Consider the following 22,964-nt stretch of genomic DNA (forward strand, 5'->3'; position numbering starts at 1 on the left):
CTGACAGGTACGTCAGTGGCTCTGCCACATATCTCAGGAAAGCCAGGGAAATGCTGACATGGGTTGCATTCACACCATCAGAAGCCAAGTCTTAGGATGCTGTCATTGGGATAGGTGTTTTTGTCTGTACCATTTCACTAGCAGGGTCTGCACAGAGAAAGACTGAAAACTGCTATATGCTAAGGAATCCAGGGAAGAATTTAACATTAACTTTACAAGAACTAACGTATTCCATAACTTCCTACTGATTAGTTCCTACTTATTATGTTATTGCTGACTGTTTCATCCCTTAAAATAGTGTGGAAATGTATGTTTTGCTTAGGCATCTGCTGGCAAAACTAATTGAGAGACAAGACTTCCGGTGCAAAACAATGCCCTCTACTAAAGAAATAAGTCATTAAATAAGAGCATCCATAAATAGAAAGGTTTGTAAAAACAAATAGGGGAAAGCATCTGGTTTGCAACATCTTTGCACAATTTGCAGTAGCTAAATCTGGACCCAATTAATGACCTGTTTATTTTCCAAAATTTTAATAAAACGCCTTGGCAAAAACTTAATCTGTCTCTGGAGAATGTCTTTCGTACTTCCATATGTCGCCTGATCTATCACAGCAATAAACTCCCTCCCAGTTTCAAGATCTTTAATAACTGCACCAACCTGATGCTTTCCATAAAAGAAGAGATAATTGTTCGAGTCCTCTAAAAGTCATGATCCTCCCTTAAGAGAAAGCAACACAGAGTGAAAGAGTGCCCTGTGTTATAGCCCCTACTATGGCCTAGAATCTAGAGAATTGAATCCCTACCTACAATTCATCCCAGCTGTTTTATAATCCCTCTGAATTTAATTGGTTTTTTTTAAATGCTGCCATGCCACAATTAATGTATATGCCTTGGCTTTGTAACACTTGTCCTGCTGTCCTTGTTGTTTAGGGTGCCTTCAAAAGAAACAGCTTAGGCCATTTTGTAATTACTCATGTTTATGGTTTTTCAAAAACCAAAACAGATGTTTCAGAGTCAGTTTTATTTTACAGTGTCTTGTATAACCTAGATTCTGAAATGTATTTGATCTCTATTTGAATCAGATTAGGCACAGTATCCTCTATTTGATTATATTCTGGAAGTACGGATGTTCTGGTACCTTTACATTTCTGATGAATTCACTAACAAACACACTGATTTCATAGATAATATTTTTTAAAAGATTGTGCTGTTGGTTTAGAGGGTAAATGTAACAAAACAGGTGAGTCCAAATGAGCTGAATACTTAACCATTTAAATTTACAAAGTATTTAAGTGCTCTACTGAATTACGGCCATAATAAAATTATTGGTTTTGTTCTGAAATAAAAGCAGTTGGAGCTGTTAGGGACATACAAAGAGAGAACAACTGGAATTACCAAAATACTAATTTGCCAAGCTGATGTAAAACTATATGCTTGTGATTCTCTACAAACTAATTCGTTATTTTAAGGAGTGAGGGAGTGAGCCAAGTCAGGATGATAAAAGCTGTCCCTACATCAGAAGGACATTACTCCAGAGGAGCATTTCTGCTGATCTTGGCTATATAATTTCCCAGTCTGTTCAGTGGTAGCTGAAGGGCTCAATGGTGTCATGGGGCTTTGAAAATCTCAACTGAGAAAAATAAAAGAAGATATGGAAAAGGTGGATGAATAAATAAACAATGCAGAAAAGAGGAATCAGTCGCCATATAATACCAGAAACACAGTGACATTCAGTAAAAAGCTACAAATTAAAGTTTAAAAATTGAAGAGAAATCATGTATGTGGGAGATTTAAACGCAGTGTAACTGAAAATAGCACACAGTTGACAAGGCAAGTGGCTCTGGTGCCTGCATGCTCGCAGGGACTAGGATCTCCCCTGAACAAGGGGACCCGCAGGCAGGTTGAGAGAGCTGCCAGGAGCCCACAGCTTGTGCCACAATGGCTGACAGGACTTGGGCAGGGCCAGCACCAGGGCATGGCACGACAGCTGGTGCAGGAAGGGTGCTGAAGACCTGCCGACTCGATCAAGGAGCAGTGGTGTCCACCCAGGCATAAAGCATAAAGCCACAATCTCTCTAAGTTCTGCACCCACCACAACAGACACAGCTGCTCAAACAGAGCTCAGGTGGGAACATGCTGTCATCCCCACTGTCAGGCTGTGGGTTGTGCCCTGCTCTTAGGCCAGTACTGGAAGGCATTAATGAGCACACCAGTGGGAGGTGTGTGCAGGTTGAGGGGCTCCTCTGCTCAGTGAGGAGGTAGAGGAGTATCAGGGACTGTGACAAACAGACTGCTGGAATGGCACCCTGCCTTCCTTGAGACAGGCCTGATGGGACTCATGATATGAAGGACTCCCGAACTTCTCTCTTCCTGGCTGAACACAGGGATTTAAGGGATAGGGGACAATGGTGACAAGCTCCTGCCCAAGGCAGGTGCTACTCCTCTGTGACTGCCCCAACCTACCCACGTTCACTCACATGATGGGTGTGAGGCTTTGCAAGTGGAACTCACTTCTTAGGGAAGCCAGCTGCCTCACTTGGGTCTGGGTTAAAGAAATGCAGAGAAAGCTTCCTACTCTGCTACAGCCCTCAGGCTATTATCTATTATTGATTTCTCAGGCAGGTAGCAATGAAGGTGCAACAAGAAGCCCAAGCTTGTAGCAAGGTGAGTGTCTGTCTCTTCTCCTAAGTGACAAGTGATAGGACAAGAGGAAATGGCCTCAAGTTACTCGAGGGGAGGTTTAGATTAGACAATAGGGAAAATTTCTGCACCAAAAGGGTACTCAAGCACTGGAACAGGCTGCCGAGGGAAGTAGTGGAGTCACCATCCCTGGAGGCATTTAAAAGACGTAGATGTGGACATGATTTAGTGGTGGACTTGGCAGAGTCAGGTTAATGGTTGGACTCAGTGATCTTAAAGGTCTTTTCCAACCTAAATGATTCTATGATTCTATAACTTTGTAACTCAAAACATTTACTGCAAAAAGGCATAACTATTCTCTCTTAAGAACACTCCTTAAATTTCAAAGGAGTATCATATGCATACTCAGCCCACAGTATTTTAAAGTCACTCGTGACTCTATTGGTTTGTGTCTTGTGACAGACAGATAGTTCCATATTTGTTTCTGAAGTAGCATTTCCAAGTTGGGATTGCTGCAAAATATTTGCTAAAAAAGACTGTGAATAGTTCACAGATTTGTCAGAATCCATCTGTTTGAGTCTATTAATGGGTGCATTCCCAGCTGTGGTCTTCCAACATCTTAAATAAAAAGTTTTTTACTACAAATCCGATGGCTGAAATCTCCCTGCAAAATTGATTTATTTAAATAAAATCTGTCCTTATGTTAAAGAGGCCTCTTAAAATGAGCAGGACCATGACATGCCAATCAATGGCATATTTTTTCAGCAGTCAATTGACACATAAATGACTCACAGTCTCAAATAATTTACTGCAGCTTTATTCTGGATAAACTATGAATCTGTGTCATTCAGATCAGGATAAATGGGACAGGTGTGTGGAAGGAGAGGTGCATTTACCAGAGGAATAAGAGGCACATTGAAAACAACATGAAAGTTGGGACAAATGCTCAGGTCCTTCTTCCTTCATGCAGTGAATCTAAAATAAAATTACACAAGTGCAATGCACTTTAGGGAAGTCTAAGTTATGAGCCAATGCAGGAGATTCCTAAATCTTTAGTAATCCTTTTTTGTAATGCTAAGTGTAATTATTCATTTTTTTCACTGAGAAGTGTAATTTGTAACACTGGTTTTGACTTAACTCTTTCACTGTTCCCTCAGGCTATCCCCTTCCTGGAGCTGACAGTTACCATGAATTTCTCTTACATATCAGCAACAGAAGCCCAAATACGAAGATATTTCAAGCTACTCTTAGCTCAGATTCAGACAGAGCTATATATGATATAAGGTACATTTAAACTATGCTTCTGTCCTGAAGGTAATTTCCCTTTAAATTCTTTCTAGAACAAAACCAATACTCCAGTTCCGTTTGGTTGGTTTGTTTTGGGGTTTTCTTTAAATGTTTCTATATTAAATGACCTATGAAGATTCAGTGTCTTCTGCATCATTATGGCCTGGGACATGAGTCCCTCATCCCCAGGAAACATGCTGTTTGTCTTCTCAGAGCACCAGTGCCATCCATCTAGCTTCAGCAATGGAAGAAACTGATTACCCCCATATTATTTTACATCTGTTACAAATAAAATTTGCAAAGTAAGCAAGGCTATCTTGGAGGTAGTGAACTTATCTTGCTGCTAAAGGAATACCTGTGGTTTAAACAATTATTAGCTAAGCATAACTGGCAGTGTTTCTGAAATCAAATTCTTACAGTTTAAAGAAACATGATGAGTTTTGGTGCCTCCTCTTCCACTGCACCATGGAATGTTGATGGATCTGTAAAAAATCATTTCTGGACACAAAAACTATTTTATGTACTTAGAGTTCAACAGCAACAGAGGAAAAAAAGCAGTATCTCAAATTAACCACTGAACTATAATTCATTCTGATGACTACATACAGCAGAGTATGTTCTAGTTTTCATTAGCATGCTAGCTGGAAACATCTTGGACTTTTAATTCACATGGATTTTGGTCTATTCCTACACTGCTAAGCATAGTAATTGCTGGAAGTTATTTCAGGTCTCTATGCCAAAGAACTCTAAGAACACACTGCTTCAGACTAGCATCATGCAGGTAAAAGAGGCCATGTCTCCACTGCATAGTTTTGGAATTCATGTGATTAACTTGGGAGCCAAGCAGAGTTTTTAGCATGTTTTCTTGCTTTAAGTGACCCAAATAACTTCAGAGCTGTGTCACAGTCACTCAGTCTGGGGGGTTTATGGCATTAAACTGGGGTCATGTATTGCACACCCTGCATGTAGCATTGTGGGATAGGTGATTTAGTTCAGTGAACTGAGTACAACTTGCATAAACTCTACTGTAATTACATGTAAATCCTTATGCAAACGCACAGAAAATATGACTTCTGGATGGCACTCGGTACTTGTGGGGCTTCTTATGCCTTAAATATTGCACTGTATTAATAAAACCAGTTAGTGTGTCTAGTATTCTGCAATTCATGTTGAGTACATATACTAATTGATATTACTGTATGTAAATTACTGCCCTCTACTGGAACAACAGGCAGAGTATTTCACATGGAATCGATTATTTCATAAATTAATTAAACTGATTTTTGGAGTTTGGGGTTTTTTGGAACCAAGTGCCACAGACTGCAGATATTCCTGATCCCTTCTTGCACCACAGCTACTTACTGCACTCATACCTGTGTGCATTCAGTCTTATTTGCAGTATAAGATGCACCAGGAAGGTCTGACTGTAAAAATATTTTCATTTTTGAACTGTAAACAGGATGTGGAAAGGAGCTACAGAAATGCAGTCTTCTTGTGGATGCTCTAATAAGGAACCTCCTACATTATCAGACTTTTAAGCCTGTAATAACCAAAAGAAACTATGACAAAGTCTGTATTAATTGAAAATAATATTCCCCAAACTAATTTTTCAAGAATCATAAGACAGGAATAACTTCTTTAAAATCACGAGGCTGGATTAAAACTATGACATTAAAAAAAAAAAAAGGTTCTGTTTTCTGTCTTTTCAGACACTGAAGTTCACATTATCAAGCTTTTCTTTTCAAATTTGCTATTAAAATATGGTCCAGTTGAAGTGAAAGCTGGGGTTCTCAATGAATTGTGACCAAGGATATGATTTCTAAAGGAAAGCTGCACAGGAACTGGCCATGCTTTGACAGAAACCCAGAAGAAATCAGGAAGAGCAAGACAGGACATCTGTCTCACAAGAAATGCTGGAAGAAATACAGAATACAAAAAGACAAGCATAAGTCAAACCACTGCTGTGAAATAAGGGCATTGCCTGGCAAGTATTGCACAAATCAAATTGCAAAGTCATCTAAGTTCTGAGACTCCTTAAAAACATACCAATATGGGACATTTGTAAGAGGTTTTTTCATTCAAACAAATAGCGGTAACACAAAATTCACAATTGAGACTTCACTGATTCCTGAAAATAAACACATCCTACTGCAGCTGGGGAAGCAGAAGAATGGGAGTCCAGTCTCCACAGCATTACTGAGTCCAGAAATTTCCTATGTTTAGGAATTTGCTGGCCAGCCACCAACAAAACTGTATTGATGGGAATTACTATGGTGTTCACTTAGCCGCTAAAAGTTTACTGTGGATATAAATTTTCTATAGAAATGTTCTGGCATAATTATTATTATAAACAAAGTAATTTCTGTGGGAATATGGGAAGTGTTCTGTAGGATTACAGTTATATGAATAAATACAAAGCACTTAATAGCAAATAACTGAGAAGATATATAATTTATTATGCCATGACTGGTATTAAGAAGCAATCTTAGGATAGAAAAATGTCATTACAGTTTAATGTCAGAAAAATAAGTTAAGTACTCGCAGAAGTCTATATGAGCTCCTATATATTACAGAAAAATATGAGTAACAATAAACACATCTATCTAAACATACAGGAACACAAACAGTATTGCATTATATATACTGCTCCTGGAAAAACAGGACTGTGATTTGTTTCCAATATTGTGGTCTGTGATCATCAGCAATAATTACAATGCTTACAGGAATCCTCTATAAAGGCATGGCATAGCATACTGAGGTATCAGCCTTCTAGGCACACAGGAAACATCTACAAGTGAAATGAACCGAGGCCATGTGTATGTACAGAGAAATAAGCACAAATATTTGCCTACTGAAAACTGAAAGAACCTTGTCGAAGCCCAAGGAACCATGCAGTCAGTAGCAAAATTCAAATAAAATAAAAGAAAGTTGTACCATAAAAAGGACTGACATCATAACTTTCTAGGAAAAAAAAGTGTATTTTCTAAAGATTAATGTGTCATTTAAATCAAGGAACAGCCAAGCTCCAGAAAGGAAGAGAACTATCAAGAATCTTTTCTAAACAGCTATCAAATAGGAACTGATTGGTTCAAATGGTATCCAGTTCTGTTACGAACACTGATTCCCCGTTTTATCAGAAGAGTTTTGTATCTTTGTAATGTTAGGCAATTAAGTAGTCAAAATTCAATTTCTCTTAGGAAAATAATCTTTGATACAGTTCTCTGACGGAAGCAGGACTTTACCAAGTACAGAATTGATGTATTAAATGTAAACCCAGAAGATGAAAGTTGTCGCCTGTTGCTCCTCCACAGTCACTCTAAATCTTACCCAGCAAATGGCAGTGGAGCCATGAGAGAGAGTATGAGAAAAATAACAGCTTTCTCTGGACTTTGAGACAGTGGGGAGTCCTCCATCACCCCCCTCCACAGTCTCATGCTGGTACAGAAATACTTAGCAGGTCAAGCATATTAGTATTTTTGTAATTGTATTTCTGGAATTAACTTCTTGTTGCTGAGGGTCATGAGAACCCAGCAGCAGCAGAACTAACAATGGTGGTATTCTGCCACCATTGCCTCCTTTTCAGATTCAAACCACTGGCCTTAAGGGATCATCTAGGAAGAGAATGAAAATTACAGAATACTGACATAACCTGCATGCAAAGAAATGCATCTATATATTTTAAAGGAATTCACCTAAAACCCCCTCCTAACATAGAATATATAGCACAATTAATGCAATTTATGAGATCAGTGACTACTTTTTTGGCTATTACATTATATTTAAGACTTACAGAAGAGCAGGACATTTCTTGGCATGCCTGACCAAATGAATCACTCATAAGTCACTTTCTTCCCTGAAGCAGTCCATCCTGAATAAAGAACATCTTTCATAACTCTTCTCCTTGACAAAGGACAGTCTTTTCTCATTGATGGGGTCGGGTCAGAGAGGAATTTACACATATACATCTTATCAACATACATGAGAATCAGCATCTTGTACTCTCCAGTGCACTTGTAGGGAGACAGACTGCAGTATCTCTGCTTTGCCTTCTGAGACTGTATATGCATATTTTAAAACAGAATGTGAAAGTATGCCCACTGAACTGGTCACAATACCAGATTTTTCACATACACATCTCCCATGCTCCCTAATGAAAACTGACCTGGCAAAATCATTTTATAAAAGAATTCCACTATTTTCTTGAATGGCTTTAATTAGATTAACCTGCTGCATTTGCACTGTACAAAGAGGTCTTAATTAAGAAGAAATTTCAGCAATAGAATAATAACAACACACAGTAGATGCAAGATTGGCCCCATACAAAGGCTCCTGCCTTTGCTCAGGGGGTTCTGAGGACCCAGGATCCTGGTACATGTGTTTTCTCTGGGGTCTCCTAACACTGACCTCACAATACATCACACCAGAAATAACGACTTCTGCTTTGCAGAGCACAGTTTTACAAAAGCGAGTTCTTAGAAATGTTTCATTCTAACTAAAACCTAAAAATGTGAGGCACCCATAGATTTGTATCTTCTCTGATTAGGCTCCAGAATTATAGCTGCTCTTGTCTTCATGCATACAACAACAAAACCGCTAAAACTCATATAGTTCCAGTTGTGACCACTAGTTTTTTAAGACTCATTTTTATCTTCCGTATTCTTCACTGAGCAACAGATCATCTGGTGCCAGGAAGCACCATGCCACCACAGGTGCAGTTACAAACTTAGGCTTGCTGATTTGCATCCAATAAAGTCACAATAATCTATAAACCAACCAAAAGTAATTTTTGAGAGGAGAAAGGGCACTGCCTTGATGTCTTTGCCAAATGATGAATGTGGCAACTATTTTGTGCTGGATAAATTATTCTCCATTTTCTACCCAGTTCAGCTAGTGTTCAGTTTAATCTCTGATATAAATGCATTTCAGTCATGTTTAGAGACACAGAATCATAGAATGGTTTGGGTTAGAAAGGAGTTTAAAGATCACCTAGCTCCAACACCCTTGCCATGCACAGGGACACCTCACACTAGACCAGGTTGCTCAAAGCCCCCTCCAACCTGGACTTGAACACTGCCAGAGATGGGGCAGCCACAACTTCGCTGGGCAACCTGTTCCAGTGCCTCACCACCCTCACAGTAAAGAACTTCTTACTTACATCTAACCTAAATCTCCCTGGTTTAAGTTTGAACCCATTACTCCTTGTCCTGTCACTACATTTTCATGCTGCTTGACTGAGAAACTACTGCTTCATCCTTTGAAACAAAAACCTGTAACCTCACAGCAAAAGCTCTTTGTAGCATCAATGTCTGAAAAATCTGTCCAAATTTGGCCAAATTATAAAACTTTGAAATGTCAGTCTGAGCAAACCACTGGAGACTTGGTGAAAAGCTTGCCCCCAGATTCCATTTACCCAGAGCACAGCCAAGCCACAAGAAAAGGGTGGGAGCATCCGAGATCCTTCCCCAAAACCACCTCTGGCAGTTGCTTTTGGAGAGCCCTAGAGAGCTAAGCAGGAGCTTGGGTAGTGCTTTCAGGTATCCAGTCCTGTGTTGCCATCACATTCAGTCAGGAGAGACAACATCAATGAAGACATAAGTGCAATTGTACCTGAAGAGGTAGAGGAAATCAAATAGGGATATAACCTCTTCAAGGACATAGAATATACAAAGTATTGTGAGACATGAAATTCAGGTGAGAAGAGATTTGGCAAAAAGGCTAAGGATGTACTCTGCAGAAACAGCAGTGGCAGCCTTATAGAGCAGAAATCTGTGTGGATTGCTAAACCACAGCTAAAACCTAAACCTTGGAAAACAAAGGCAAAGCTTTCTACTATAAGAAGAATGTTAGGATCACAAAGTCAAGTTTTCAATCTTCATGAAGTCTCAGATTTGAAGTCACCTGTTTAATAAGCCCTCCTCCCATTAGGCAGTAGGACAAAGTCTTAACCTCACATGCACTTCCCAAGGATCCCATCTGATGATGGACAGTGGTCACGTATCAGTGTCATGTAGCCAGCTAAGCCAGCTGCTGCAGGGCTGCTGCTGCACATTTTGCAGAAGCATTCAGAGAAGGGTGGGAGAGAGCACACAGGGGAAAAAAAAATGTGTTTCTGAGCCTATGCCAAGTAAACGGTGCCCTCTGCAGTTCCATCCCTGCCTGGTTTTCACCAAGTCACTTGAAAAAAATCTGACCAGAATGCCAGAAATTACCAGCTACACATTCCCTGGGTGCAGTACAATTAGATCCTGAGGACTGATATGCATAAGTGCTGCGCAATAGGGACCACTGAGAACTGTAATCTGGATATTAAAGTAGGAAATTCAAGTTCTAACTCTCACAGTTATTGATATGCTTGAGTTCAATCTCATTGTACCTCTGGTTCCTATCTGTAAAATGAGAACAACGTAACCTTACAGCTTCTATGAATATAATTAAAACATTAATGGTATGAGGTATGCAAGGCTTAGTGCTCCCAAGCACCATGCTCATGAACACTTGAGGGAATTTTTAATTGTGTGCTCAGTCTAGGATTTGAGCAGGCTCTAGGCTAAAAGATTTATCAACAGGGATCATGTCATTAAAAGACAGTATGACACTGCAAGGAGGCAGCCACCTATGGTGCTTCCTGACTCTAAGTACTGAATTTCAAAACTTAAATATATATATTTAGGGTGGGGGTTATATTATTTTATTGTAACTGAAAGAATGTCAGATAGAGGGTGGCACTTTTCTCCTACATGCAATGGATGTAACAACTACAACTTGTTGGGTTTTACTGTAACAGGTGATCATGATTTGAGCAAGAACTTCAGAAGCACCTTAGGGTCATCTCTTCTGAAGAGTCTCTTAAATACGCAAGTCAAATTCCTAAAGCTAAGGCTGCCATTTGTGGCATTGTAGCAGGTACACTCACTGTTTAAAAAACAAATCCTGGTCAGAGAATCAGAGAGTGACTACAAGCTGCTGGGCATCACAGATGTGCGCTGAATAAGAGGAGCATAGTGGGAGACAGGCTGCTGCTCATCACCTCTACTGTAAAGGGCAAGAGAGGGAGGGAGGGAAGAAGCACACTGCAGCAGTCTTTATGTACCGCTTACTTTCCACAGCAAACCAGCCACACTGTATGCCTCTTGGCTGAGCCAAGGTTCAGCTCCATCCTTGCTCCAGCCAAGGTTCAGCTCCTTGCTGCAGCTCACACACCCGCTGCCCAATCACACACCGCTGCCCTCTGCTCCACAGCATGGACACCAGGGCAGAAACCCCTCCTAAGGAGCACTGAGGAAAACCCTGAGCAACCTGTCCTGCTCTGAGCTGGAGGCTGGGCAAGAGACCTCCCAGCGTTTCATCCAACCCCAACAGTTATGTTTGTGAATTAAGCTGCCTTGTGCTTACTTTCTTTAGAGAGATGTGTTGGGCAACTGGTGTCTGAAACCTTTACAAAAAAATGAAAAAGTAAAGTAGACCAAAAGAGTAACTACGTTAGTGCCTGCAAAGCCATCATTACAACGATGATTTAATCACAGGTCTTTATTTGGCTTGATGATTGGAATATGACAGTGCACTGATAGTTAAAACTAAGTTTTGTTTTGTTCATTGCTCTTAAATGTAGTTGCCAGTTACATTGCTGCTCTGACCCTCACTCCTGGATGAACTACAATGTCAACTTTGACAAAATAAAACAAAAGGGATTTGTACAATTATCTGCCTCATTAGGATTGGATCTATTGTGATGGAGAAAAAGATGGTCTGGCCAACTTAAGATAATGACACATTTGGATCACCTTAAATTCCTTGCCTCCTTATTAACAAAAACTGGAAAGAGGCATAGGAATATGCACTGCAGCTACAGGGGCCAGAGCGATAAATATAAAAACGTGGACAAAAATGTCAGAGACATAAAAGCATCTGAACAAGACAACATCTCTAGAATCAACAGACATTATTTGTACACATTGTGTTGTGTCTTCAAATAATTCATTTAATTAAAGGGCACGTGTATCAGTGTCCCACCAGCATATTATGAATAGCACATTATGGAAGTGCATAAATGCAGGACATTAGCATTCTACCCACCCTAAATAAAAAGTTTGACTCCATCAATTTTAATACACAGTTGCTTAAGAAGTTGGCTACAGCTTCATGGCAGCCTGCCCAGGTCCTTTGCTCAATCAAGCAATACTTGTCTTTGACCAAAAAAGAAAAAAATTGCCAACAGTATCCTTGCTGAAATGTCTGCTGGCAACTGCTACTAATATAGGGAAAAGTAGGGAATATGTAAAGACAGACTAATATTTTGAGTAACCATAAAACTAGAATATTAGCTGGTTTAGTAATTCATTATTGAAGCTACCCACTTTATTTAAAAAAAAATTACCACACAACTTTTATCTGTTATTTTAATTGTATGCACATAAGAACTATTGTCCTGTAGACAGTTTAAAGACCTGCATTATACACTATTTACCTGTGTTATACAATGCCAGTATGTCACCATGCCCTAGGCAAGGTCACCAAACTCCCAACAATGCTGTAGGATGTGGCAGAGGAATCCATCTTTACAAATTAGCCTTCATTATACATGATTCTGCTCATAAATCTTGATGCATTGTTTTCTAGTATAATAACTCTACCGTGTACTTTCATGTACCCTCTAGATCTCTTAAATCATTAAGTATTTTACAAATACAATTTGCCTGTATGTTTGCATGCATAAAGTAAATTGCTGCAACAGCAGTGCTCTAAATGCGACCTGACCAGCTGGAGCACCTGCCCTGCTCTGTGTCTTTCTGGTCTCCTCCTGGGGATGATAAGACTGCAGGAGCTCAGTTTTCCAGGGAAGTTAGATGACTTAAAACTATAAAAATGCCTGAAATGAACCAATCCATTTTATTTTGGCAGTTGTGGTTCTCCTCAGATGCAAACACTACAAAGAACCGTCCTGGACTTCAAGTGACTTAAGAAACTGATCAGATAAGCAGGTGAGTCGGCTTATCAGAGCCAAAGTCAACCCTCCTGGTTTCTGAGATGCTGCCTCCGATCTGGAGCTACCTCCAGGTTTAGCCCTGAGCCCGACTGCCTGTGGCACCATCCCCACCATGCCCGACAGGACCCGGGCAGGTGCTGCGGCTGGGGATCCGACCTGCCTGCACCCCGGCTCTTGCCCGCAGCCCGACCTGCCCAGCGACTGCCAACCGCATCCGCGCCCGCAGCTCCCCGTCCCAGCCGGAGTGAAGCCCTGAGGTCTCTGCGCTCCGGCGCGGCGGCAGGTGCCCCCAAGGCACCCCTTGCGCGTCCCCTCGCGCCGGGAGCCCGCCGCACTGCCGGGGCCGGGACGTCCCTCGGGTTTCCCCTGAGGCGGCCGCGGGCAGGTAGCAGCAGCCGCAGCGCGGCGGGACTGACCTGCGAGGCGCCGCTCCCGGACATTCCTCCACAGCAAGTCCCAGGCTTTGGCGGTGGAGTCCCGCAGCTGCTCGCTCAGCGACCTCCGGAGCTGCGCTTTGGCAGGGCGGCGGTGGCTGCTCATCCTCGGCGGCTCAGCATGCTGCCCCAGGCAGCCCCGCTCAGCGCCGGCAGCAGCTCTCTTCTCCGGGGACGGGCGGCGGTGGCCACATGGGGCCGTGGGGCAGCCCCGCCGCGCCGCAGCCCGCGTCAGGCGGGCGGCACCTTCACCTGAGCGCCGCCCGGCACGCCGCCCGCCCCGGACCCCGGGGCAGGACCGCCGCCGCCAGCTCTCCCGAGCGCGCCGTCCCGGGCCCGGCGCCTCGCCGCCCTCCGCCCTCCTCCCCTCCCCCGCACCTCAGAGTCCCTGCGGGGCGGGGAAGGTGCCCCGGGGTCTGGCCCAGCTCCTGCCCCACAGGCGAGGCGGGTCGGCGGCCCCGCCGGAGGGTCTGCCCCGCAGCTGCTCGTGAGGAAATGGCCGTCCCCGCCCCTCGGCCTGGCCGGGACCCCGCGCACCTCGGGCCAAGGACCAGGGACGGACACGGCCACCGCGGGCCGGGCGGCCCCGCTCCTGTGCGTGGTGACCCCGCTTGTGCCCGTAGCCCTTCACTTGGGAACTGACCCGGGCCAGCGTCGCCCGGCCGCTCCGCTGTCCGTGCCCAGGCCCGGCCTACCCTCTCGCCCACCCCGCTGCCAGCCTCAGCCTCTGCGCTCCCTGGACAGCGACCGGGAGCTGCCAGCCCAGCCCCACTGCGCAGGTCTGCGGGAGCCCCTCCGCAAAAAGCCGACATCGGCCGCTCCAGAGTTAGGTCCCCACCTCGAGGTGACAGAAACCTGGCTCGCAGCGGGCTGCTTTTTCTCGGAGATGTAATAGGTGCTTCACCTATGCCACGACTTTTACAGAAATAAAACTGTTTTTCCCGAGGTCTCTGTTTATCAACTCTCAACCCAAGCTCAAGCCACAGTCCTTGCAACACACTCTTCCCACTTCTTTCCCACTTGCTCTGCATTCCAACCACTTGCCTCCCACCTCCCTCCTTTTTCATCCCTTCCACCCCCCACATCATCTTCTCTAACAAGCACTCCTAAAAGGTTTCAAAACTGAACCCTGGCAGCCACTTTTTGCACACATTCCTAGACTAAAAGGAATCCCGATTCTTCCATCCCTATGAGCTATACAGCAACATGAGGGCCTTTTTCCATTTAGAAAACCAGTTTTGGGTCTCTGCTTCCTCTGTGATCTGGGAAATACTGCTGTAAGAGTAGTCCCTTCCCTCCATGGGCCACTGCATGTTTCCCAGCATGACTGGCAGTAGCCTGATAGCTGAGAAGGACAACAGATTCATTTCATTCGATCACAAACCATTACTTAATGATTACTCTTTCTGCAGAGTATTCGTATTGTGCAATGAAAAGACTGATGTTCCTGAAAGCAATTGCCATGCACTGAAACAGCTGAACACCCTGGTGAAGCAGTCACATTATACATTATTGATACCCCTGTCTTGTTTAAATTAAAACCATAACTGCAATGTCAGCAATACCCATAGAAGTGAAGAGCAAACAAACAGATGTATTCCATGTTACCACTCAGTTTGAACAGCATCTTCTGGTTACTCTCAATTGTGAATTCGTTTCCGATTTTCCCTGTTCTTAAAAGGTTTGCTGTAAACTACTTTACTTTATCTGATACAGTGGAGACAACGTGCTTGGCCAGAACTTGTGAAGATGATGCATATTATTATTTTTCCTGCAATTCCTACTACAGTGTCCTCCAAATGACTGGACAAACTCCTGTGAGATAAGGGATACTTTCCAGGGACGGATGCATCCAGGATCTGGAAGCATAATTACATAAATACTCCCACATCCCATGATCCAGAGCACACACCTGCTGATGCTAATGGAAGAAGAGAGGATTACAGTTCCTACAATCAGCTTCTCTTCCCCTAAATCTGCCTCTGACCTCTGCCTCACTTTATTTAATTCCCTGGCAACACAGCCATTACTGGTACATCAGACCTATGATGCCTGTTTACTGCCATGCGCTCTTATCCACTAGGAACGAGGTAGAGATGAGAAACTGATTTCTGACACAGTACCCAGCTGCCCTATAAAGTTCACTAGTGACACACGGTTTAAAGGTGAAATCATAAAATCAGTTTTGAAGGTTTTGTATCATACTGCTGTGTCACTACCCACAAACAACAGTCCATGTCAGTTGCTACTGTAACCTTCAACAGTGCTCTTCTGGCAGCCACTCTTGAATGTGCCTTTTTACTGTGTCCAGCCTGTCTGGAAGATAGATCTTCCTTTCTTCAGTTGCTTTCTGTGATGGCCAGAATGTAGTAATACAACAAAAGATATTCTGTTCCCTTCTATACCATTTTTGAAAATGTTACTTTATCAAAAATGTCCCTAGAAGTCCAGGTTTACTGAAAGCAGTTAATTTGCAATGAGACGCTAACAATCGCTAATACCATGTTATCTCATCACAGGTTATCAAGATAAACTCTAGAGATCTGGCTGTATTTCATAATCAGCAGAACTGAATTGGCAAGTCTAGACCAAACTCTGTGGCAGGCACTGACAAAAGTCTTACTAATTTCAAGTACTTTATTGTGGAAAACTCAATCCAGCAGCAAGATCAGGTGCTGTACTTTTCTCCTCAAAGAAAACAGTGCTCTTAAGTAATGAAAAAGTAACTCCTGCAGCAACTGGCCTATTCTATTTTATGCCTTTAATCATAGTCAGCTGTTCAGAAATCGAGTTACCAACACAGGTACTTCTACACCTCGTAGTAGTAGCTACTGCTGTTACAGGAGCTGTTCTACACAACCTGCTTGAAGAAAGGTATGTGTTAAGGATCATTTGTAGGTCAAAGATGTTTCACTTCCTTTTAAGATGTTAGAAAGCGTGACTAAATGGTAAAGTTATGCTCTCCCTCCATGCATTTTAATCCGTTGGTTAAGTGCATAAGTACCCAACAGATCACTGCTCTTTTCTACAGCTTGAAACATTCTGACATCCTGAACAAGAAGGATAAAATTTCTGGGGGAAAGAAAAGGAAAGTACATTTTCCACAGAAAGTGTGGAAACAGAAATTCTCCTGCTTATACTAGTCATGACAAAATGGTTCTGCTTACAGTAATTGCAGTGGAAACACTATATGATGAACAGAAAATGGAAAATTCCCAGTTACCCTAAAAGAAGCTGAACTATGATATATGGCTTTTCCCATTGATAACATAACATTGACAGGAATGAAAGTGGTATTTGTCTGTCTTAAAATCTTGCAAACATGTAAAATATTGAGGGAAAATCCAAGCTAATTACACCCATGTTCTTATGTCACCAGGGCACAGAAGTCTGATCTTCTAATTATATATGTAGCAATTTCTAGTTCTTCCCAATCATCATGGTTATTAAACGCCAAGTTAATTGATACTACATAGTAATCTGGCCTCTAATTAGCAGTGGGCTTTTAAGTTGTTATAGATACCATTATGCAGTCTGATCTAGTTCTAATAAAGTCACTGTAAAAACTCCCCTGCACCTGGTAAAAAGAGATTTCGGCCTAAGAAAATAGAGAAATGACTACATCTTGGTTTGCCGTTTGCAAAGGCTATGATGAAAGTACAACTTCTTTCTTTTTCTTCCCTCTAGGCTTTAATTATGCTTAATCAGGATTTTTTTGTTAGTTTAACCAGTTCACAATATTTGTCTGCTTATAGAAGAACAAAACTGGGTACGTCTTGCAGAGCAAAATGTGAGAAGAGTACATCCTTGGTTACTGTGTGCTGTTTAATGCACACTTGTATCTCTTAAAAAGCAATAATAAGCAAAAGGAAATCAATTAGTACTGCAAGATCACTGATGCAGTCTGATGCTAATCAGGCCATTACCAAATTTTGTAATACATCTAATTCTTCAGGAATGGACTGTGAATTAATGAAGCTTCTCAAAGTTTGTTATTCTCAAAATGGCGTTGCTGTGCTTTTTTTTAGATTCGAATAGTAGCTCAGGCAGCCTAGATACAAATACATCAAATAATATTTATAACTTTGACAATGATCTTTATCTCTTTGGGGGTCCTAGAGCTCTGGAATTTGTTTTCTATCACAGGCTAAATGTCCTGACTGTGATGTTGCAAGTCTGGGTTACCACTGGAAAGGAAGACAAGATTTGAGGTTTTCCATTGCTTGTTTTCCTAACAGTAGACTGCAGTGAACTGCATACTAATTCTTCAGTGGAAGTTATATGAAAAGCACCGAAGGCATATGAGTAGGTGTCCTCTTTGACATCTAAGTAAACAAACAAATGTTTTGGATAGAGAAAAATAAGAATCATTGTGAACAAGGACAAAATGTTCCAGCTTGTTCTCTGGCACTTTTCTCCTTGCTTGTTATTTATATATGCAAATTATCATCATTTTAAGGTAGCTTTAATGAGGATCAATTATAAAGCAGTTTCATTCTTTCCCAGATTATCAAGAGATTGGCACCTATCTGTTCATCCTTCTCTGTTTCAGCTTTCTGAAGTGCTGGGAAAGGATCTCTCCGCACTTTGCCAGCAGCAGAGCACTGCTGGCTTTCATTAGTCAGGGCCAAATTCTTTCACTTTTGTTCACAGTGATTAATGCTGAAGTAAATGGGACTTCTTGCGGTATTCACTGTGAAAAGGCTCTAAGTATGCTCAGATATAGACTACAGTAACAAAGTATCTGCTGTTTGACTGTACTCCCTCTCCTTTGCTAAAACTGGCATGGAGGGGGTGGCGGGGAATTAAGCTTTTCTTCTGTTTGTACAGAGGATGACACTTTATTATTATTCTTATTAATAAACTGCATTATCAAAGCACTTAGAACCAGAAACTGGATGGAGCAAAAGTACAGTTTTTGCCCTCAGGAGATTACAAACTAAATATAAAACAAGGCACCAGTGGAGAGAAGAGCTAACGGGGTAGGAAGGGTGGAGTACAAGAGAACAATAAAGCAGTACTGGCCAGCACAACAACTACTGGTGTTAGCACACCAGAATTATTTGTTGGAGGGACTGACGCGAAGTGAGTTAGCAAGAGGGTCTCCAAGGAAGTTAATGTGGTGTCTTTATATATTCAGAGGACCAACTCACAAGCATGAAGGGCACTTGTAGAGAAAGTGTGCAAATGTAGGTTTGAAAATATATTGAGTAAACAATGAAAATTGGTATCCCATACAGACAGACTGTGGGGATCCAGCTTTTAATACTGAACAAATGATAGATAGGGAAAGGAAGAGCCCTCAGCCTTAAGCCAAGTAGCCTCCACCTGATGCAACATAAAGGCAGGATGTCCTTCAGTAAATAGTAAGAGCAGAGAACTGACAGAGTATTTGCACTGGGGATGCACTGAAGCGGACCAGATTGTGTCTGTCAAGGAAAAGTAAGTTAGAACAAAGATGAGATGGTAAACACAGGATGAAAGTTTTTCATACAGCAACCACAAATTTTCACCTAGAAAATTCCTTCTGACAAAAAATAATTTTATACAGAATAAAGAAATACCAGTTTTTTCTGGAAAATAACTGCCACTTTCCTGGTTTTACCATGGAGCAGGACTTTCACATTCTGGCTGACCTTAACTTGGACTTTACTATCCTTCTCACATCCTGGTTGTACCTAGCTCTTACAGAGTATGTTTTAATAACCCCCTACTTCTCCCATCTAGTCTCCTTAACTCAGCCTAAGTTGTGACAGGAGAATGATGAACTCCAGGTGAAGGCATGAGTGACAGGTAAAGGATGCTCCGTTCTGTGAGAATGGTGAAAAAGGGGACCAGGAGGTAAGTGAACACAAATAATCATTGAATGCATCATTGTCGGAGTGAACAGAGCACTTCTACTGAACAGTAGGCAAGAAAGCTGGTACTTCAGCTGAAATTCTGAAGAACTGCAGCCACAAAAGCCCTTGCACATTTCTCAGATAGCAGAGAAGAATGGACAAAACAAACCAAGTGCCAATAAACTTTCACTTCCTTTCGTAAAATGCTCTGTGGACATCTTTATAACATAGTATGTTGCAGGTACAAAAGCTTGGGTTGGGAAAGCCAGTCCCTGTAGAAACAGCCAATTCTTCAACTATTAGACAACTGGGAAAGTGGAATACATTTTATGTGTGTAGATACAGTGTTTTTTACTGGAGCAGAACTTGAAATTTTGAGGTGATAAATGCCCCTGAAAAAGTGAGCAGCTATGCTGAAGCATGAAATGTCTCAGCATAGGTTATTGCCTCTGTTCCTCTCATTGCAGCTTCTGGTGACTAATTTTTCCTCTGCTTTTTAGGTGCTTGACAAAAATATATTATTCTAAACTACATCCTTCTTTGCTCTCAGAGTGCTCATTTCCTTAATATTGTACTGGGGCCTTGTGTAAACCAGGATTATTTTTTTTTCCAAACTTCCAACTGTTATTACCATCACAGTAGAAATAATTGGAACATTTGTGTAAAAAAGCCTTGCAGCAGTCAGTGGCAATTTAGCACACACCGTATCTGGATATTGGTTCAGGGACATGGGAGCTTGTTGTTTTTTTATAACTCCTGGATTACAAAAGAAAACATGATCAATCTTGACAACAGGGCCTAACAACAATGCAATGGAAATTTCTGCAAACCAATTTATTTATAAGAGTAAGACCTTTTTTTCAGATACACAAATACTCCTGTACACACACAGTTTCCTAATAATCCAGGCTACTGCCTGATGGGAGCATATTGCCAAGTAACAGCATACTGCAACCTATGGATTTTTACAGAATTGCCTTCATTACTGGTCAAACAGCTACTATTTTAACTTATTTAACAGATTTTAAATATATCTATTTAATAGAATTGAAATGCAACACTACTAATGTTTTTGGAGAGGAAATAAAAAATATTGTGGCCAGTTGCAACAGGGGACAGAATTTCAGGTAAGCAGGTTATAATGATCAGAATCAAAAGTTGGCATAGGCCCAAGCCAAGCCTTATTAACCTAAGCAGTTCTAAAAGATCTTGAATCATTAAGGCTGATTTTAAGTTTCTTCTTGCTTCCACAGTAAAGAAGGGCCAATCAGCTATTCACAGTATTGTCTGAGTCTCATGTGAAGCAAAGGCTGGTGACCATTTGATTGTAAGTACCATTTCCCACAGCCCTGTTGGAAAGGTTTCCCAGCTGCTCAGAGCCTGCCTAAGCCCACTCCATCACCCAGCTCTGGAACTATGTTCCAGCGGGCTAAGTGATACGGCCATTCCTGCAAGTATAAAGGAGCTTAAGCTCAAGGAGAATGCTTGTTTCATGACATTTAACATATCTGGGTATTCCCACTGAGAAGCAGGATATTCATGCTGTGAAGAAGGGGCTGGACTAGGTGGATCTGCAGCTCGTTCTATCCAAAAATGTCCCTGTTTCTGTGAGAACATTTTGGTAGTGTCAGGCAGCACCTGTATTCCATTAACTCCAAAAGCATTTCAGTGTTTACAGTAACCAGGAAATGTCGATGTCTGTGTTATATTAACAAGTCAGCAGTTAACAACTGCATTTTCAGTTTTTAGAGCTACATGGAGAACAGTTTACTGTGAGCTGCTGAGTTTTACTTCTCTTGCTTGAAACATGAACAGGCCTGTAGTACTTCCCTTGAAACCCTTACAGAAAGTGCTGGAGAAAAATATTACCAAAAGAAGGCTGATACTGCTGCAGTACTGGCTTCATATAATCAGGTAGGCAAAAGCGTAGCTGTGAACTGCAAGTCTGAAAAATACCTGTGACACCAAATTTGTATCTTCTTCACGTTAGTTTTCCTTACACCCTCCCTGCCCTTTGCATGTACGCTGAAGGGGTTTACATAATGGTATAATTTCATTCAAGATTCAGTACTTTGGAAACAAAGCAATGTTATATTTTTATGTGGACTATACTACATAAAGGCACAGAGAGGTAAGCTATAAGGTGTTACTGCATAGTAGACTTCATAAGAGCACTGATGCGCTGCTGTGTAATTATAATCTCTGTAAAAGAATTAGATGGTGACACATGAAATAGTCCAACATGCAAAGTATAACTTATTGTGGTCTTCCAAATAGACTCTGACTTCTGAATGCAAGAGATAAAAAAGCCTATGCTATGCACCCGTTTACTTCTCACAGAACTAAATTTTAATAGTGACATTAAATTACTATTATATAAATAGTAACATCAAACACCATGGGGGAAAGCTAGAAAATACTAAGATGTTTTTCTTCTCTCTTTTGAAAGTAGTACTTGGTAAAGCAATTTAATTCCCAAGAAATGCAATAGCAAGGAATACCCTATAGCTGACCCAGCATACCAAAGGCAGAGAGAGCTTGTGGAGGTGCTTCCCCATCACCTGCTGCTGTGTATAGTGATGTGACCAGAATGACTACAGAGGTCACAGCCATTGCTCTCTACTGATAATGCCACCACTTGCTTTCCAGAGAAAGACATCTTTTTTATTTAGTATTACTTGAAAAGTTGATTCCAGAAAGAACAGAACAGGCTTTGCCTCCCCCATGTACTCCCTTGAAACACTCTATTCTAGATGGCCTGACTCCCCCTCTTATTATTAATAGACAGGTTTTTGAGACTCTGCAAACACAATTCCCTTTGACTTCCCTTAAGTGCCATGCAAATGAAGGAGAACGCAAGAAAAAGTTGTTGTTTTGCTTGTATGTCTTGCTGCTTGTTCCAAAGTACTCAATTTCAGCGTGGCAATGGTTTCTACTGAAATTAATTCTTATGGATTATATTGGAACACCTTTGTGGTGCTGCAGGTACAGATGTTGTTCATGTTATTATTTATACTACTGTCACACAGGCTCACTTCAACAGCCTTTTGTCATTTTGTGCTGACATAAATCTATTCAGTAGCAATTATCCAAGATTGTTCTACATTTCAGAGAGGTTTTTTTAACCTCTCTGAATTTACATTACAAAATTTTGTAATTTACATTACAAAACCCCATGTAAGTTGCTCAGAGAGTAGGTGCTAAAGGAATTATAACTCATCACGATCTTACACAGAGTTAGTTTTTTCTCCATTTACCTGAGCAAGAATACTTATTCTAAGTAATCCTTCATGTTGATTTCATAAAAATTATCAGATATTCAGAGATCAGGCCTTAGAAATATTTTAGTGAATGTCACTGCTAAAAGTGAAGAAAGTGTACTAAGTAAATATGAAAACAAAACCCTACTTTTATGCCTCAGATTGGAAGCTATTCCCAGTTTGTATTCTGAAATGTTGCTACATGGTTTTGTAATGGTCCAAAGTAGTTCACTGCTATCAGTCTAGTCAGAAAAATAATACCATTTCATCTGTAAAACGTTACCTTCCTTTAAAGTTGAGGATATTATCCTATATAGATTTGTATTTATCCACCTCCCCCCATCCTATAGCTCATCTCATATCTGGGCAGCATAAATGCAAAATGGGTTGATACAGTACTAGAAAGTAACAGTAGGCTCTTATTCTAGTTTGTACAGGTATAAATTACCCTTTTAATGCAGAACTGATGAAACTCAAGGTCTCCTCAGTAATCACCAGGGACAGGCTCCCTTCCTACAAG

At 41.4% G+C, this 22,964-nt stretch overlaps 1 protein-coding gene across 7 annotated transcripts in view; it reads right to left on the reverse strand.

The window, feature by feature from the left end:
- STARD13 (StAR related lipid transfer domain containing 13) overlaps window positions 1–22,964 on the reverse strand; it is a 299,410-nt gene that overhangs the window by 131,148 nt on the left and 145,298 nt on the right. The window contains exon 1 of one of the 7 annotated variants that reach the window (XM_061374534.1): window positions 13,327–13,690. The exons of the other annotated variants lie outside the window; for them this stretch is intronic. Within the exon in view, the coding sequence (XP_061230518.1) occupies window positions 13,327–13,450 (124 nt within the window). The 5' untranslated portion in view covers window positions 13,451–13,690. Of the gene's footprint in view, window positions 1–13,326; window positions 13,691–22,964 lie in introns of those variants that run through there. 7 annotated transcript variants of the gene reach the window in all.

The sequence above is a fragment of the Neopsephotus bourkii genome, unplaced genomic scaffold (genome assembly GCF_033783945.1).
Source record: "Neopsephotus bourkii isolate Nb327-2 ecotype Australia unplaced genomic scaffold, CSIRO-AGI_Nbou_v1 NB_1638, whole genome shotgun sequence".
In the NCBI taxonomy this organism is placed as follows: domain Eukaryota; kingdom Metazoa; phylum Chordata; class Aves; order Psittaciformes; family Psittacidae; genus Neopsephotus; species Neopsephotus bourkii.